General features: G+C 47.0%; 1 protein-coding gene across 1 annotated transcript; it reads right to left on the bottom strand.

Moving 5' to 3' along the window:
* Positions 1 to 8,710: 8,710 nt before the first annotated feature.
* LOC119567633 (olfactory receptor 10A7-like) lies at positions 8,711 to 10,710 on the bottom strand. The gene has a single exon (XM_037914371.2). It carries the CDS (start codon positions 10,613 to 10,615, stop codon positions 9,566 to 9,568), a length of 1,050 nt encoding a protein of 349 aa, XP_037770299.2. The 5' UTR covers positions 10,616 to 10,710; the 3' UTR covers positions 8,711 to 9,565.
* Between the last annotated feature and the right edge of the window lie 8,978 nt (positions 10,711 to 19,688).

Raw genomic sequence — 19,688 nt, 5'->3', positions numbered from 1 at the left:
AAGCCAGCAAGTGACCCTGCCCCGTACTGCAGAGGAAGGTGAAAACCCCCCAGGCTCTCTGCCAGTCTGACCTTGGGGAAACCCCCCCCCCCCCCCAAAACCTGCATGTTCCCACGTCAACTTTTGAATTAATCACACATGTATCTCTATGAGTTAACGCTCCATTCACCTTAGTTCATAGCACTGTCAGGGTGCTCACGGCAAGAGAATTTCTCCTGTCTCATGCCAAGGAGAATAAACACATGCAAAAAAAAAAAAAAAAACCAAAAACAAACATTGATATAATATCCCCTCTATTAGGGTTGGATTTTCAAAAGGCTTTGAGAGGGATTTAGAGGCCCAGCTCCCCTGGAATTTCAGCTGGCCCTCGTGACCCTCTTTGACAATCCTGGGCTCTATCATTTTCTTCACTAAATTAGTGTTTATATCATGGGAGGCAGTGGCTGGGGAGCTGGGAGCCTGCTGTCTATTTGCATGCCTACCACTGACCAGCTGGGTGACCCTGAGCAAATCACATGAACTCCTCCGTGCCTCAGTTTCCCCATCTGCAAAAGGGGGTTAGCCAGGCTTCTCTTTCTTACAAGGACTTTGAGCTCAAGAAAATTGCACTGGGTATGTGGGTGTGATGGGGTGTCCACCCCACACAAGCCCTGAGTGGGTTAATGTGGGCTGGGAGGGGCCAATTAACCTTTGATGCTGCACCTGGAGGGAAACCAGGGCTTGATAGGGCCTAATGGCAGGTGAAGCCCAGCTGTGGGAGGAGCTGGGCTAGCATTATCAAGCCAGGAAGCCCATGCAGGAATGAGCTACTAGGAGGCAGGATGTCTGCAGTTGTTCCTTGGAGAGAAAGGGAGTTGGCCTGGGACAAGGAGGAGATCCAGGGGGATAAAGAAGCTCTGGACTTGTGTCCTGAGCCAGGGAGTCTGACGAGAGCTGTAGAGGAGTGAAGTAGCGAAGGGGTGTGGAGGAAGCTCCAGGGGTGAACCCAGAGGAAGGCAAGGAGATAGAGCGCTGGGCTGCAGCAACCGGGTCTGAGACTGAGCAGGCCTTGCATGCTAGTCAGAGGGTACTTGAGTCACCCTACCGGCAAAGTGGTCCAGGACCTGGTGTTGGGACCCGAAACTGCCTAAGAAGGCAAATGGACAGCTTGTCGGCTGGGACTGCGTTACCCTGGGATGCCACATGGTGACCTGGCTGGAGGGCTGAGTCACAAGAAGGGAGCACCCTGAGTTATAGAGAGGGGTAACAATGTGAGCAACTCATGGAAGAGGGCACCAGATGGGGTGAGAACAGATTCCCAGACCCAGCTAGGAGGAGATGTGCCTGGGGTGAGTCACTCCCTTTACAGAGAGATCAGGCTGAGATTTCAAAAGTGCTGAGGGGATTTGGATGTCCACAACCAGCTGAATGGCAGTGAAAGTCTGTGTGTGTCTGTACTAAGGTCAGGGCTAGCTCATGCGCATTTACAGAGATGTCCTGCTCACTCCAATTTATGGTCCCCACACAGCTCTGTAGTATTTTGGGGGGGAAGGGCCTTGCCTGCCTATGGGGGTCTGACCCCTTCTTCTAGTCTCCTCCTACGTGAATCAGGTTCAGGTGGAGCTTGCCTTTCTGTGGGCCAGGATCTGGGGAGCCCTTGCCCCTCTGGATGGGGGAGCTGAGAACAGGCAGGCTTGGGGCATGCACCAAGGACACACTGCTGAGAAGGGGGGTGCTTGACACACCAGAAACCCTCCAGCCCTGGGGAGGAGAACTCCCACTAAAGTGAACAGGGGCAGTTCACGTGCCTCAGAGCTGTGCTTTCAGGCTGTACTGAGCCCTCCTGGGTGTTCTCTTTCAGCTGAGAACCTCTCAGGGAGATGAGTGGGCCACTTCCCACCTCTCTGAGCCCAGTCTGCTGCAGATAGTTGGGTGGATCCCCTCCCCTTCATTCTCCCCCTGCTTCATACAGTAATGGAGTGCCAGGGCAGCTCTGCCCTAGCCAAGGTTGGGAAGCCCTTCTTGTTAAGTGGATGACTCCAAGTGCTCTAAAATTCACATGCTTATGCAGACTGTCTTAAAACTTGCTATAGCAGTCCTGGTGGCAACTGCAAACATTGCGAGGCACTGCTATTGCACTAAACCAGTGGTTTTCAGCCTGTGGCCCACAGAACCCTTTGGGGTCCGTAGTCTGCGTAAGATTTCCAGAGGGGTGCATACCTTCCTTGGAAATTTTTTAGGGGTCTGCAATGAATAAAGCCACTGCACTATAACCAAAGTATGTGGAGGAACACTGCGGAATCACAGATCAACCATGTGGCTGAGGGGACAGCTCGTGCCCTTCCATACCATTGCGTTCAGCAAAACTCAAACTTCGGGTAAGGTAAAAGCCTGCGTCACCTTAACTCTGCCCTCAGTGCATGCTTCCCTGCCCCCATGACCATAATACACACGCTGCCTCTCTGCCTTGTCACGGCAATGGACGGGTATATCTACAGCTGCCTGGCCCTCAGTGCTGAGCCAGGCCCTGTAAAATGTAACCAGACTTTTACAACTATGATGCTTCTCGGGGTGCCCAGGGCTGGGAGTCACCTTGTCACCCCCTGCCTCCAGCACGAGGGAGTCCTGCCTGTGCTGGCTGAGTGAGAGCACCGGACACAGCTGGCCGCTCAGACGCTCTCCTTTGGTCTCCACCAGCCCTGCAGCCTCACAGTCGATGCGCCCTAGCTCCTGAGTCCCTTCAAAGTGTCCCCTTCTGGTATCCACCCCGATCGCTGGGTTCCTTAGTTTCACCTTTCTGCCCCCGGTCCTCTGTCACACAGCACTTGAGTTCAGTCACAGTAAAACAAAAGGGAATTTATTTAAGAAAGAACAGAGATTCACACAGAAACAAGTGTGAGTGACAGAAGCAAATGGCTACATACAAAACAAAATCATAAAGCACAAACTAGGGCCTAAGCTTACTCATGGTCACCTTTCCTATCTAATAAAGTAGATTCTCACCCCAAAGTTCAGTCTGTCACAGGGATTGCTGGCCCCACGGAGCTAGGATCTGGTCTTTCATAAAGCACCCCTGCTCAGCCAGGTACCTCCTCAGTGAACGAGTGCAGGCTCTTTCTCCTGTCATGTATGGAATCAGTCTTTTGTCTTTATTCCCAGACAGGGCCATCCCCTCGCTGCCATTTTGTCTTTTTTGCTTCCACGGGGTTTTGATGTTTATAGTGTCTTTGGCTTTGATTGTTCTGGATTGGTAGACAGTTGAGGGATACATTACCTAAAAGATGAGCCAGGGAGGGATGACAACTCCCTCCCTGTTAAATGGGCCATCACCGAGACACGATTCCCTGCGGACTAACTCTTACTCCAAGACCGTAAGGGCAAAACTTTTAGTATAGCTACATTATTCCCTATATGTACACCTCGCAATAACTGAGTATTGGTACGTTACGAGCTTTCAGTAGACGCCTTGGATGCTACCCTTTATGGATAAACACCATGAAGGTGATGTATTAGTTGTAGTGAGTTTGTCAGGTCTGAGACATGAGTTGCTTGTAAACAGCAAACTCTTTTCCAGTTGGCACTAAGGGGCCCCTGTGTCACAACAACCCCTTCGCTGTTGCATGCATGATACCAACTAACCCTATACTTTCCCTACCCATAATTAAAGCCGTAGACCACTCTCTCATCCTATCTCACTGCTGTCAATACCCGTTCCAATACAGAATCATTTAGATCAGTGGGTTTCAAGCTTTTTTTCATTTGCGGACCTGTAAAACTTTTGAATAGAGGTGCAAACCCCTTTGGAAACTTTAGACATAGTGTGCGGATCCCAGGTTGAAAACCACTGATTTAGGTTGTGTCAATAGCAGGGCACTGGGGTCATCTTGCCCCGGGCACACATCCCTTGGTAAATGGTTCAGAGTTGCTCCAAGACAGGGGTAGGCAACGTGTCCGTACACGGAGACAAGTGTCTGTAGTAAAAATTGTGATGTCCATGGCAATTGGAATCTGGGTTGAATGACTGAAAGACATCACCCTTCCCGCAATGTCTGTCACTAAGTCCAGTAATTTTGTCAAGTGTCCGTCGCACTACATGGTGGCGCTGACCTGTGCTCCAAGAACGATTTGGGGATCTGGAAAACCAACCTTACAGTGAAAGACTCAAGAACCTCAAACTATGTAACTTATCAGGGAGACGGTGAGCAAAGCTTCCAGAAAGAGTTGACTAGAAGTACCTACAGGGAGGGTGTTGATGGTTGCCAGGGACTCTTCAGTCTCCTAGACAAAGGCGAAATGAGAGCCAATGGCTGGCAGCAGAAGGGAGACAAATTTTGGGGAGAAAGAAGGGGCACATTTTTAACAGTGAGGGCAATTGGCCATTAGAACAGTTTGTCCAGGGCTGTGGTGGATTCTGGGTCATTTGCAGTCTTTAAATCAGGGCTGGATGCCTCCTTCTAAAAGATCCTCTCTAGCTCCGGGACAAGCCATAGGTGTTGCCAGGGGTGGGCTCGGGCTAGAGAGGGTTTACCCCCTGCCAGATCTGAGAGAGGCTCCCGCTTGGTGAGAGCCCGCTGGCTGCCCAGCAGGAGGACTAGCAGGGAGAGTCCCCGTGGCCCGGTGTGGTGCTGTGGGCAGAGTCCATCCTGAGCATGCCCAGCATGCCAGGCCTGTCCCCGGTGTGGGGAGTAAGATGGAGGGAGGGGAGAGGAGGAGAGGGGGAAGGGGCTGCAGAGGAGGGAGGGAGACAGACACAGCCAGCTGCTGCCATGGGCACTGCCACACAGCTCCCTGTGCTCCCAGCCCCCCACCGCCCTTCCCTTTCCCCCTCCAAACCCCCATCATAGATCCCCCCCAATTAATCCCTTCCCACAGTGCCCCTCAAGCCTCTCCCATAGCCCCCCAACCAACCCTCTGCCATAGAGCCCCCCATACCCTCCTGCAGTCCCCAGCCAACACCCCCACCACAGACCCCCATATAACCCCCAACCCTCCCCACAGCTCCTGTTTAAATCCATCCAACCCCCTTTTACCCCATCCCCAAATAAACAAATCCACACACCCCCCAGACCTCCCCACATATATCCACCTCATGGCACACTCCTCCAACTAAACACCCCCAGAAAACATCACCCTGACAGCACCCCCTCACCCCCACCCAGACCTCCCCCCACCGCTGCTCATCATCCCCCAGCCCCATTCCCTAATAAACCCACCTCTGAAAACCATCCCTGTGCCCATCCCTCACCATCCTCAAACCACTTCCATCCCCACACCTCCCTCTGTCTTCACCCCAGCCCCTCCTGCCACTGCTCCAGCACCCCGACTCCCCCCAGGGCTCTTTTGTGGCCCCCAACACCCAGGTCCATCTACCCTACCCATCAGCCCGAATGCCCCCAGCTCCTGGCTACACCAACCCCCCTCTCCCTTCTTCAGTCGCTCCGGTCCCCTGGGGCTCACCCCGGAACCCCCCACAGGGCCCCTCACCCCTTTACCCTGGCACCAGCATCCTACCTTCACCATATGTGGGGCTGGGGACCTTTTTCCCCCTCCTTAGCCCTCCCCTTCCTGGTCCCCTTTGGGTGGTCGGAGGTCTGAACCCCCACTCATTGGAATGAGCCACCCAGCAAATCTGAGAGTGGGGAGAGCCAACAGGCCAGAGCAGGGAGCCAGGCCCAGCCCCACAGGACGCTGCTGTGGGGTGAGCGTGGGGCAGGCTGGCTCTCCAACCTCCCTCCCCTTCTTGCTGGAGCCTCATCTCCACGCCAGGCTGGGATAGAGACAGCGACCCAGACACCGGAGAGTGGGGCCTGAGCATTTCACTGAGCTCCCCCAAAGGGTATCTTCACCAGCCCCCTAGGGCAATGGGCCTGAGGGGGGAATCGCTGGCTGGAAAGCTCCAGCCTCTGCTCTGCAGGAGATGTGACTAAAATTATCAGAATGGATTTTTTTTTCACCTTAAAATCTATGTATCTAGGAGCTCCTCTCCCCCCAGGAACAGTGGGTTAACGGGGAAGTGTGAGTCTTGCAGGGTGGAGAGGAGGTGTGTGCACATGGGCGGGGCGGGGATTGTGAGTCTGGGCCCCTCTCTCTTTCCTCAGCTGAGTAGAAAGGAGCACAGTGCAAACCACCTCCAGAGGTTTTAACAGAAAACTGAAAACAACGGAACATTTTTTTGAGAGAGAGAGAGAGAGAGAGAGAGGGAAAAAAAGGTGGGTGAGGTGTTACCTTTGATTGGTCCAACTTCTGTTGGTGGGAGAGACAAGCTTTCGTGCTTACACAGAACTCTTCTTCAGTCTGGGAAATGTACTCAGTGTCACAGCTAAGTACAAGGTGGAACAGATAGAATATCATAAATAGTTCAAACACATTTCAGGGGACCATTCAAGTTGAAATGTCCCATTTAGTCGGGGATTGGTCCTGCTTTGAGCAGGGGGTTGGACTAGATGACCTCCTGAGGTCCCTTCCAACCCTGAGATTCTATGATTAACACCTGTCAGGGTTCCTTCCCCACTCTAAACTCTGGGGTACAGATGTGGGGACCCACATGCAAGACCCCCTAAGCTTATTTTTACCAGCTTAGGTAAAAAAACTTTCCCCAGACACAAATTCCACCTTGTTCTTGAACAGTATGCTGCCACCACCAAGTGATTTAGACAAAGAATCAGGGAAAGGACCACTTGGAGTTCCTGTTCCCCCAAAATATCCCCCCCAAGCCCTTACACCTCCTTTCCTGAGGAGGCTTGAGAACAATATCCTAACCAATTGGTACAAAGTGAACACAGACCCAAATCCCTGGATCTTTGGACACTGAAAAAAAATCAATCAGTTCTTAAAAGAAGAATTTTATTTTTTTTTAAAAAAAGGTAAAAATCCCCTCTGTAAAATCAGGTTGGAAGATAACTTTACAGGGTAACAAAAGATGAACAAAACACAGAGGAACCCCCTTGAGCCTTAGTTTCAAAGTTACAACAAAACAGGGATAAACCTCCCTCCAGCAAAGGGAAAATTCACAAGTTGAGAGACTGGTTCAGAATCGTTTGGAGGACATGGATTGAAGTCTGGTCCCTCTTAGTCCTAAGAGCAAAGGAACACAGAAACAAAGAACCGAAAATAAAGCCTCCCGCCCCAGATTTGAAAGTATCTTTTGTCCCCATTGGTGCCTTTGGTCAGGTGCCAACCAGGTTCCTCCTTACAGGTAAGGAGGAATTTTAGACTACCCTTAGGGTTATGACACACACACCCCCAGTCATGAGAGGGAGGGTGGGAAATGCAGCTGTGTGTGGGGGGGGAGGGGGCGGGGTTAGTTGGTTACAGTTTGTTGTAATAAGCCATAAATCTAGTGTCTCTATTCAGTTAATGATTTTTAGTGTCTTGCAAAGTTATGAATTTAAGTTCCCAGACTCATCTTTAGACAGGGTTGTGCAGATTTCTTTTGAGAATGTGGACTGAGAGGTCAGATGTAGAGTGAAGGCTTTGTGAAAAGTATCATTAAACAATTACAATCCACACTCGATGGGGATCACATTCTGAAAGAAATCTTTCCTGAACCCCCACTTCTGGCTTTCAAACAACCCCCCATCCTTTCCAACCTCACCATCAGAAGCAAGTTCCCCACAGATCAGGACACACCAACTCAAAGCCGCCTCAGACCCTGCCAGAACAACAGACGCAAAAGCAGCAGACATATCTCCTCTTCTACAATGAGCAATACTTCCCCCAACACACCTTTCAAGATCTATGGGTCCTATCTGTGCCTATCATGACATGTGGTGTACCTCATCCAGTGAATCAAATGACCAGACAACAGCTATGTGGGTGAAACCAGACAATCACTATGCTCTCAAATGAACTGACACAGAAAAATGATAAAAGACAAACACTGTATCACCTTTGGGTGAACACTTTTCACCAAGAGATCACTCTATAGCAGTCCCTTGAAATATGTTAACTACTTATGTTAAACAATCTGTTCCACCTTGTATTTAGCTGACACACTGAGTACATTTCCAAGTCCTGAAGAAGAGCTCTTCTGTCTAAGCTTGAGTCTCTCACCAGCAGAAGATGGTCCAATAGAAGATATTACCTCACATGCTTTGTGTGATGGGATCCCCGGGGTACAACCTGGAGCTGTGGGACCGCTGTGTCCCCTTAACTCTCCAGCCTGGGCTGTCTCTCACAATAGTATGCCAGTGATAAGCATCAAACCCCTCCAGGTGCTGTGATCACTCAGCCATCAGCTTGTGGAGACCCACACCCAGTTAATTGCATGAATGTTTTCCAAGCCAGTCATGAATTATACAGAGAGAGGCACCAGTCAATCACCCCAGCCTTGCACCCTAGAAACATACCGTCTTACACTTCTCAAGACTCCCTTGGACAGTGCAAGCACATTAATTAGTTGGCCATGCCAACAAATGAAAGTAGATGTGCAACGGCCCTTGTGAAGCTGAGCTGAGATTCCCCAAGCATTTCAACCAAAAACACACTGTTTTAGGTAAACTATAAAACCGATTTATTAACTACAGAAAGATAGATTTTAAGTGATTATAAGAAGCAGGCATAGAGATCAGAGTTGGTTACATAAGAAATACAAATAAATTTGCAGTCTAAATTCTACAAATGAAGCAAAATTTGAATCAAACAGTTTCTCCCCTAATAGATGTTACAGGCAGCTCACAGTTCTCTATACACAGGCTGGAATCCTTTCCCAGCCTGGGACCAATCTTCCCCAGTTCAAAGTCTTTGTCTTCCAGACGATCTTCCGGGTGTTGAGATGGTGGAGGAGAGAGGCCAAGTGGTGATGTCATTGACCCTCCTTATACTTTCTCTCCAGGTGCTAGAAAGATCCTTGCTGTGAGGTGGGATCGGGCAGTACCCATTGTGTACCTGCCCTCTGAGGAGTTTCTGGGAGAGTGGATTCTTCTTGATGGGCCATCAACGCCTGTCTGGCCAGCGATGGGTGCCCCTTTGTTGTTACTGAAAGGCCAGCTGTGGCCATCTCCCAACCTCACTATATTTCAGTAACACATTTAGCAATACTTCATAACATCACATACAACGATAGTACCCACAATTCAACAGGATACTAATGTTCAGCAGATCCAGACTTCTCAAATGATCCCTCCCAAGGCACACTTTGTACCAAACACAGCATCCCCCTATCCCAGTGGTGAATAGGGGGGTCCAGGGTGCTATTTTGAGGTACAGAGGGTCACAGCTTGTAATATTCTGGGACCAACACAGCCACAACAACAGTGCATGACTTTTTTTTTATTTTTATTTTTTACAGTTTCCATCTGAAGGTTTTCAGATGTCAGTTGCCAAAAAGCAATTTTTTTTTTCATTTTTCAGGTTTCAGTTATTTTGATGAAAAGTCAAAATCTTCTCTCCCCTCCTCCCCCTGCAAAATTCCAACCATCTGTATCACTCTTAAATTTATATATGTGTGTGTGTGTGTGTGTGTGTGTGTGTGTGTGTGTGCACAAGCACACACATCTCTTGTATACTGCATTTCTGTATCAGGGCCCACTTAGACCCTCCTTCTTTCACAATAGAAACCAGATTGATTGATCCTCATTTCATTCAACTAGTCTGACTTCTGTGTGAGGGCCAGACATTTCCTGACAGCTTTTCTCAGGGCCTCCTTGACCTCTCTGTTTCTCAGGCTGTAGATGAGGGGGTTGGCCAGGGGAGTCAGGACTGTGTAGCAGACAGAGAACACTTTGTTCAGGGCTCTCAGGTTGCTGGATTTCGGTAGCGTGTAGACAATCATTATGGTCCCATAGAAAAGTGTTACCACGATGAGGTGAGAGAAGCAAGTGGAAAAGGCCTTTTGCCTCCCGGTGGTGGAAGGGATTCTCAGGATGGTGCTAACGATACAAACATAGGATGTCAAGGTTAATAGAAATGGGGAAACTGCATCTGGGAAGGAAAATATGTAAAGAACCAGCATAATCTGGCTGGTGTCACTGCAGGAGAGCTTTAGCATTGGGGTGAGATCACAAAAGAAATGGTCCATTACATTGGGGCCACAGAAAATTAATTGTGACATAAAACAGATCATGATTGTACAAGGTAGAAATCCACTTATCCAACACCCAGCTGCTAGCTGGAGGCACAACTTGCCATTCATACAGGTTCCATAGTGCAGTGGTTTGCATATGGCTAAATATCGATCATAAGACATCACTGCCAGGAGATAACACTCTGTAGTTGCTAGAAAACAAAAGAAAAAAAACTGTGTCTTGCAGCCCCCCACAGAAATGGTTCTGTCCCCAGTCAGGAGACTGGCCAGCATCCTGGGCAGGAAGGCAGAAGTGTAGCAGGTCTCCAGGCAGGACAAGTTCCCCAGGAAGAAGTACATGGGGGTGTGAAGGTGCTGATCAGTCACAACTAGAGCAATGATGAGGAAGTTCCCTGCCATGGTCACAATATAGATCACTAGGAAAACCAGAAAGAGAAAGATCTGCAGTTCAGGGAGATCCCCAAACCCCAAGAGGATGAATTCTGTCACATCTGTTTGATTTTCCGCACCTCCTTTCTCCATGAGCTGCATCCTGTGATCGTGAAAAGTAATGAACATCGAAAGATTTGGCTGGACCATGAAATTAGATAGATTTCCATCTTTTGATCCCATAAGACTTCCCACTGCAAACTGAGAGCTGGGTTTATATTCTCTCACAACAGAGAAACTTTTTCACTTCAGAGAGATTCCCCACAAACCCCAAAGAGCTGTCACCCAGTTAACTTGCCCCTCTTCTGCCCCATACCCCAACTTTTTTCATTAATTGATTCTTAGATTTAAGACCAAAAGGGACCATTTGGGGATGGAGGCTGGCACAATTGATTAAAAAAGCTTTAAACTAGAAACTTGGGGGAGATGCTCATGTAATCTCCATGCCTGATTCTAAGATTGAGAGGGTGGAAAATCAAGTCAAAAAGGATACAGCAATAGAGAAAGGAGCCACAGTGGGTCATAGAATGGACATTAAGAGGAAAGATAGGGACACTGGAAGGATAGGTGACACTGGAAGAAGAGTAACGGTACCTGATCAGGCAAGGAATGTGGGCGAAGCCAAGCAGCAACAGATAAGATGTTTGTACACCAATGCAAGGAGCCTGGGTAACAAAATGGATTAATTAGAACTACTGGTGCTGGAAGTGAAACCAGATATTATAGGGATAACAGAAACATGGTAGAATAATAATCATGACCGGAGTACAGGTATTGATGGGTATGTGCTGTTCAGGAAAGACAGAAATAAAGGCAAAGGTGGTGGAGCAGCATTGTATATTAATGATGAGGTAAACTGTAAAGAAATTAGAAGTGATGGAATCGATAAGACAGAGTCTGTTTCAGCTAAAATCACTTTGGGGAAGAAAGCTTCTGGAGGTTCTCCCAGGATAATCTTGGAGTCTGCTACAGACCACCAGGATCCAATATGGATAGAGACCTCTTGTTAATGTTTGTAATGAAGCAAATACTACTGTGAATTGTGTGATTAAGGGAGACTTTGATTTCCTACATATAGATTGGGGGACAAGTGCTACAAAAAGTAATTTTCCCTCTGCTGATACTCACACGTTCTTGTCAACTGTTGGAAATGGGCCACCTTGATTGCATTGGCCTTGTTGGCATGACAACAGTAATTTTCCTTCCCTTGGTATTCACCCCTTCTTGTCAACTGTTGAGAATAGGCCACTTCCACCTTAATTGAATTGGCTTGTTAGCACTGACCCCCGACTTGGTAAGGCAACTCCTATCTTTTCATGTGCTAGAATATATATTCTGCTTACTGTCTTTTTCACTCCATGCGTCTGATGAAGTGGGTTTTAGCCCATGAAAGCTTATGCCCAAATAACTGTGTTAGTCTCTAAGATGCCACAGGGACTCCTCATTGTTTTTGCTGATACAGAGTAACACAGCTACCACTCTGAAACTAATAATAGTAGTGCCCAGGTTTTCCTGGATGTGATTGCTGACAGATTTCTTCACCAAATAGTTGCTGAACAGACAAGAGGTGATGCCATTTGAGATTTGGTATGGGTGAGCAATGAGGACCTCATAGAAGAACTGGTTGTAGGGGACAACCTTGGTTCGAGTGATCATGAGCTAACTGAGTTTCAACTAAATGGAAGGATAAACAAAACTCGATCTGCAACTAGGGTGTTTCATTTCAAAAGGGCTAACTTAAAAAAATTAAGGGAATTATTTGGGAAGTGGACTGGCACGAAGAACTTCAGGATCTTAATGTGGAGGAGGCTTGGAATTACTTGGTAGAAGTTGCAGGAGCTATCTGAAGCCAGCATCCGAAGCAAGAGGAAAAAATTCATAAGGAAGGGTTGCAGACCAGCCCAGACGAGCAAGCTTCTCAAACAGGTGATTAAGAGAAAGCAGAAAGCCTGCAAGGAATGGAAGATGGGATGGTTCAGCAAGGAAAGCTACCTCATGGAGGTCAGAAAGTGTTGGGATAAACTGAACATGCCAAAAGGCAAGGGGAGTTGGACCTTGCAAAGGAAATTAAAACCAACAGTAAAAGGTTCTATAGCCATATAAATAAGAAGAAAAGAAGGAAAGAAGTGGGACCACTAAGCACTGAGGGTGGAGATAAAAGATAATCTAGGCATGGCCTAACACCTAAACAAATACCTTGCCTCAGTTTTTAATGAGGCTAATGAAGAGCTTGGGGTAGTGGCAGGGTGGCTAATGGGAACGAGGATATGGAAGTCGAAATTACCACGTCCAAGGTGGAAGCTCAACTCAAACAGTTTAATGGGACTAAATCGGGGTCCCTGGATAATCTCCATCCAAGAATATTAAAGGAATTGGCACATAAAATTGCAAGCCCAACAGCAAGCATTTAATGAATCTGTAAACTTGGGGATCATAACCTAGGATTGGAGAATTGCAAATATACTGCCTATATTTAAAAAAGGGGAAAAAAGTGAGCCAGGAAACTACAGATTTGTTAATTTGGCCTCAATTGTATGCAAGGTCTTAGAACAAATTTTGAAAGAGAAAGTACTTAAGGACATAGAGGTAAACAGTAATTTGGATAAAATAAACGTGGTTTTACAAAAGGTAAATTGTGCCAGACCAACATGATCTCTTTCTTTGACAAGATAACTGATTTTCTAGACAAAGGAATTGCAGTAGATTTAACCTACCTGGATTTCAGTAAAGCATTTGATACAGTTCCACATGGGAAACTATTAGTTAAATTGGAGAAGATCAGGATTAATATGAGAATTGAAAGGTGAAGAAGGAACTGGTTAAAGGGGAGACTACAATTGGTCATACTGAAAGGTGAACTCTCAGGCTGAAGGGAGGTTACTAGTGGAGTTCATCCAGGATCGGTCTTGGGACCAATCTTATTTAACATTTTTATTCCTGACCTTGGCACAAAAAGTGGGAGTGTGCTAATAAAATTTGTGGATAACACAAAGTTGGGAGGTATTGCCAATGCAGAGGAAGACCAGAATATCAAATAAGAAAATCTGGATGACCTTGAAAACTGGATACTCGAAATGGGATGAAATTTAATAGTGCACAGTGCAAGGTCATGCATTTAGGAACTAACAACAAGAATTTTTGCTATAAACTGGGGACATATCAGTTGGAAGCGACAGAGGAGGAGAAAGACCTGGATGTATTGGTTGATCACAGGATGACCATGAGCTGCTAATGTGATGCGGCCGTGAAAAAGACCAATGCAGTCCTAGGATGCATCAGGTGAGGTATTTCCAGTAGAGAGAGGGAAGTGGTAGTACCATCATACAAGGCACTGGTGAGACCTCATCAGGAATACTGTGTGCAGTTCTGGTCTCCCATGTTTAAGAAAGATGAATTCAAACTGGAACAGGTGCAGAGATGGGCTACTAGGATGATCCAAGAAATAGAAAACCTGTCTTATGAGAGGAGACTCAAAGAGCTTAGCTTGTTTAGCCTAACCAAAAGAACGCTGAGGGGAGACATGATTGCTCTCTACAAATACATTAGAGAGATAAACACCAAGGAGAGGAGTTATTTAAATTAAGTACCGATGTGGACACAAGAACAAATGGATACAAACTGGCCATCAACAAGATTATGCTTGCAATTAGATGAAGGTTTCTAACCATCACAAGAGTGAAGTTCTGGAACAGCCTTCCAAGGGGAGCAGTGGTGGCAAAAAACCTAACTGGCTTCAAGACTGAGCTTGACAAGTTTATGGAGGGAATGGTATGATGAGATTGACTACAATAGCATGTAGCCGATCTGCAACTGATAGCAACAAATATCTCCAGTGGCTGGTGATGGGGCATGAGATGGGGAGGGCTCTGAGTTACTACAGAGAATTCTTTCACAGGTATCTGCTTGGTGGGTTTAGCCCACATGCTCAGGGTCTAACTGATTGCTATATTTGGGGTTGGGAAGGAATTTTTCCTCAGGTCAGAGTGGAAGAGACCCTGGGGGGTTTTTGCCTTCCTCTGCAGCATGGGGGACAGGTCACTTGCCAGTTTAAACTAGTGTAAATGGTGGATTCTCTGTCACTTGAAGTCTTTAAACTATGATTTGAGGACTTCAGTAACTCAGCCAGAGGTTTGGGGTCTGTTACAGGAGTGGGTGGATGAGGTTCTGTGTCCTGTGATGTGCAGGAGGTCAGACTAGATGATCATGACGGGCCCTTCTGGCCTTAAAGTCTATGAGTCATTAGATCATCCAGTCTGAGCTCCTGCCTAACAATAACCACAGAATTTCCCCCGTTACCCCTGCACTGAGCTCAGTAACTTGTTTGGCTAAGACGCACCTTCCAGCAAGGCAGCCAGTCTTGATTTGAACATATCAGGAGATGAGAATCCATCATTTCCCTTGGTAGTTTGTTCCAATGGATAATCACACACGTTGGCAACAAACTGTGCCTTATTTCTCATTGAAATGTGTCTGGCTTTAGTTTCCAGCCATTGGTTCTAGCTGGGCCTTTCCCTGTTCGACAAAAGAGCCCTTTGATAACCAGTGTTTTCTCCCCAGGAAGGTGCTGATACGCTGTGATCAAATCACCTCTGTCTCCTCGTTGATAAACTGAACACATCGAGCTCTATAAGTCTCTCTCTCACTGGAAGATATTTGAGAGCTGGAGAAAATCGTTTTTATGGCTCTTTTCGGCTCCCTCACCAATCTTTCAACATCCGTTTTAAAATGTGCACCCCAGCGCTGCCCATGGTATTCCAGAATCAGTGTCACCAGTGCTCTTTACAGAGGTGAAATGCCCTCCCTGCTCCCCTGTTTATACAGCCATGGATCACATCAGCCCTTACCCCACAGCATCATGCTGGGAGCTGAAGATGAGTTACTTGTCCACTGTAGTCTGAGCTCCAGCTTAACAATGTGATGGGGGTGAGGGTCAGACACATGAGCTTCCCCAGAGAAGGGCAGGAATGAGATTGCACCAGGTCAGTGCCTGCGATGAGGGAGTGACAATGACCAACAGCACAGATGGGAAAATGACTCTGCCAATGGCCATGCCCAACGCACAGATGAAACCACCCCTTGGAGTAGATGCATACTCAGATTCCTCTCATTCATATCCCATTAGTGACTAGTCCAGAAACACTTGAAACTGCTTATAATGAATTGCCAGCTATTATTGATTAATGTTAAATATTAATTATTGACTGAGTGACTATCCAAGATCATACAAAGAGGCTGCGGCTGATCAGAGAAGAGACCCCAGGTCTTCTAAGTCACAGGCTGGTGCCCTAACCGCTGTAGTACCCATCCTCTGGAAAAAAATTAAGGTAGAGCAGTAAATGCTTGGGCAAAGTTTCCTAATCTGTAAGGAATCCAGTCTCCATTCAGTTCATTTCTAATGTACACCCTTTTTCGGTGGGGTGCTTAATGCTGCCCAAGAAATGCTGAGGGCCCTCAAGTCCCACAGAAATGCAGGGAGGAAATACGCAGCATGAGACAGAAAGCATCTGAGGATTGGGCTGGGATGGGCATAGGTATCTGCCTCCCAGAAAAGTCTGGAGAGGCAGCTGATAAGTAGCTGAGAAACTGAAGGCCAAGGTCCCTGAGAAAACAATGATCTGTCAGGGAGAGAGAGATGGGGACAGCCAGCCAGCAAGCAAGAGGGTGAGGGGAGGACAGACAGAGGGATGTGTAAGGGCAGAGATGATAGCTGGGTCTCTGTTCTGATTCATCAGTTTTTCTAGTTGTGAACCACAAAGAAACTGACTCTGAAGTCCTTACTCTGGCAGAGCTCCCAGCGTGTGAGGACACTGTCCAAGGGGGGTGTCTCAGAGCAAGGGCTGCATATGAACAAGGACCTGAGGATTTGCCCCGAGGCTAGTGACACTTACCTTCAAACCTTCGCATGAAGCAGCGAGCTCCCCATCACCAGTGACTGGGTCTGGTGTTAGTCAGCCTTCTTGTCCCAGTCTGTGGGCAGACACCTGCCTGTGGCTGCTGGGATCGGCATCTCTCGCTGCCTGGGTTGATTGTTGGCATCACACAAACCCTTAATATCTCCTGCTCTGGATTCTTGCAGTATTTATCAGGGAAAGCAGCCAGCCCCTGGCCCTTGCCGCTGCTGTTGGGATCTCCCTTGGGACTGCTGCTGGTGATCCTCTGGGTTCCCTCCATAGGAGAATTGATGCTGTGTTACTTTTTAAAACAGTGTAACCTCACAAGAATGGCCACTCTGAGTCAGACTGATGGTCCATCTAGCCCAGTGTCCTGTCTCTGGCAGTGGCCGGTGTCAGATGCTTCAGAGGGAATGAACAGAACAGGGAAATTATTGACTGATCCATCCCCTGTCATCCAGTCCCAGCTTCTGACAGTCAGAGGTTTAGGAACACCAAGAGCATGGGGCTGTGTCCCTGACCATCTTGGCTAACAGCTATGGATAGACCTGTCCTCCATAAACTGATCTAATTCTTTTTTGAACCCAGTTATACTTTTGGCCTTCACAGCATCCCCTGGCAATGAGTTCTGCAGCTTGACTGTGCATTGTGTGAAGAAGAACTTCCGTATGTGTGTGTTAAACCTGCTGCCTATTCATTTCATTGGGTGACCCCTGGTTCTTGTTTTATGTGAAGGGATAAATAACACTTCCTTACTCACTTCCTCCACACCAGTCATAATTTTATAGACCTCTCTCCTATCCCCCCTTAGTTGTCTCTTTTCCAAGCTGAACAGTCCCAGTCTTTTTAATCTCTCCTCATACGGAAGCTGTTCCACGCCCCTCATCATTTTTGTTGCCCTTCTCTGCACCTTTTCCAATTCCAATATATCTTGTTTGAGAGGGGGCGACCACATCTGCACGCAGTATTCAAGGTGTGGGTGTACCATGGATTTATAGAGAGGCAGTAAGATATTTACTGGCCTATTATCTACCATTTTCCTAAAGGTTCCTAACGTTGTTCGCTTTTTTGACTGCCGCTGCACGTGGAGCAGATGTTTTCAGGGAACTATCCGCAATGACTCCAAGATCTTTCTTCAGTGGTACCAGCTAATTTAGACCCCATCACTTTGTATGCATCATTGGGATTATGTTTTCCAGTGTGCATTGCTTTGCACTTATCAATATTAATTTCATCTGCCATTTTGTTGTCCAGTCACCCAGTTTTGTGAGATCTCCTTTGATACTCATCCTCTCTCTGTCTGTCCCTCACCTTCTCGCTTCCTGTCTTTCTCTCTCTTTCTCTCTCTCTCTGAGAACTCATTGTTTTTTCAGGGACCTTGCCCTTCAGTTTCTCAACTACTTATCAGCTGCTTCTCCAGACTTTTCTGGGGGCAGATTCCTATGCACCTTCTTAGCTTTGGACTTAACTTTCTTGAGTAATTTTCTCTCATCTGCAAATGTTGCCGCTTCACTATTTACCCCTTTTCCCGGATCATTTATGAATATGTTGAGCAACACTGGTCCCAGTACAGATCTTTGGGAGACGCCATAATTTACGTCTCCCCATTGTGAAAATTGACTTTTATTCCTACCCATTGTTTCCTATCTTTTTAATCAGTTACTGATCCATGGGAGGACCTTCCCTCTTATCCCCTCTCTGCTTGCTTTGTTTGAGAGCCTTTGGTGAGGGACCTTGTCAAAGCCTTTCTGACAGTCCAAGTACACTATATCCACTGGATCACCCTTTTCCACATGTTCGTTGACACCCGCAAAGAATTCTAATAGATGGGGGGGGCATGATTTCCCTTTACAAAAGTTGTGTTGGTTCTTCCCCCAACACGTTGTGTTCATCTATGTGTCTGATCATTCTGTTCTTGACTATAGTTTCAACCAATTTGCCTGGTACTGAAGTTAGGCTTCCCAGCCTGTAATTGCCAGGATTGCCTCTGAAGCCTTTTTTAAAAATCGGTGTTACATTAGTTACCCTCCATTCATCTGGTACAGAGATTGATTTAAGTGCTAGGTTACATACCACAGTTACTAGTTCTGCAATTTCATATAAGTTCCTTCAGAATTCCTGGGTGAATACCATCTGGTGCTGATGACGTATTACTGTTTAATTTATCAATTTGGTCCAAAACCTCCTCTATTGACATCTCAATCTGGGACAGTTCCTCAGATTTGTCACCTAAAAAGAATAGCATAGGTGTGGGAAGCTCCCTCACACCCTCTGCAGTAAAGACTGATGCAAAGAATTCGTTTAGCTTCTCCGCAATGGCCTTGTTTTCCTTGAGTGCTCCTTTCTCACCTTGATTGTCCACTGGCCCCACTGACTGTTTGTCAGGCTTCCTGCTTCTGGTGTACTTAAAAAAATTGCTTTTAGTTTTTGTGTCCTTAGCTAGTTGTTCTTCAGATTCTTTCTTAGCCTCACTTACTTATACTTCTATGCTTGACTTGCCAGAGTTTATGCTCTTTTCTATTTTCCTCAGTAGTATTTGACTTCCAATTTGTCAAAAGATATCTTTTTGTCTCTAACTGACTTTTTTACTTTGCTGTTAGCCATTTTTATGGTGTTCTTTACTTTTTCTTTGAGGGGCAGGGGGTAAATTTAGTTTGAGCCTCTATTATGGTGTTTTTAAATACTCTCCATGCAGTTTGCAGGCATTTCACCCTTGTGACTGTTCCTTTTAACTTCATTTAACTAGCCTCCTCATTTTTGTGTAGTTCTCCTTTTTGAGGTTAAATGCTACTGTGGGGGTTTTCCCCGACAAGGATGTTTATATTTGATTACATTATGGTCACTGTTACTGAGCAGTTCATCTATATTCACCCTCCTGGACCAGATCTTGTGCTCCACTTGGGACTAAATCAAGAATTGCCTCTTCCCTTGTAGAAAGAAAAGGAATACTTGTGGCACCTTAGAGACTTGCCCAAACAAAAGCACTCTCCTCTAGACACTGAGGTGCAGGAGATCTCTCTGCTGGAAGCAACACAGAGTCCCCTGTCATCTCTGTGCACTGCAGAGTAGAGTGGGCCTGCTCACACACATTAGAGTGGCCCCTGTGATAAAGTGCCCGCCAGAAAGAGCCACTGGAGGCTTTGGTCCCTAAGCATCCGCAACCTTTAAATAAAGGGGCTTTTCTGAGCCCTGGGACCCTGAAAGCCTCCTGGGGAATGAACTGCCTTGGCTGCAGCAGCTCTCTTACCCTCCCTTTGGGGCACTAGACGGTGATGCCATTGCATGGCCAGGACTTGGAGGCTGGCTGGAGGAAGTAGTGCTCTTCTTGGAGGGGCAGAGAAGATGCTGTCTGGAGGAAGTAGTGC

Source organism: Chelonia mydas, chromosome 14 (assembly GCF_015237465.2).
Source record: "Chelonia mydas isolate rCheMyd1 chromosome 14, rCheMyd1.pri.v2, whole genome shotgun sequence".
Classification (NCBI taxonomy): domain Eukaryota; kingdom Metazoa; phylum Chordata; order Testudines; family Cheloniidae; genus Chelonia; species Chelonia mydas.
Note: the sequence above shows the minus strand (reverse complement) of the source record. Positions and strands in the feature narration are given on the sequence as shown.

Bases quoted from the DNA above. Each gene is read 5' to 3' on its own strand.
- LOC119567633 (XM_037914371.2), bottom strand. From the start codon at position 10,615: ATGGGATCAAAAGATGGAAATCTATCTAATTTCATGGTCCAGCCAAAT.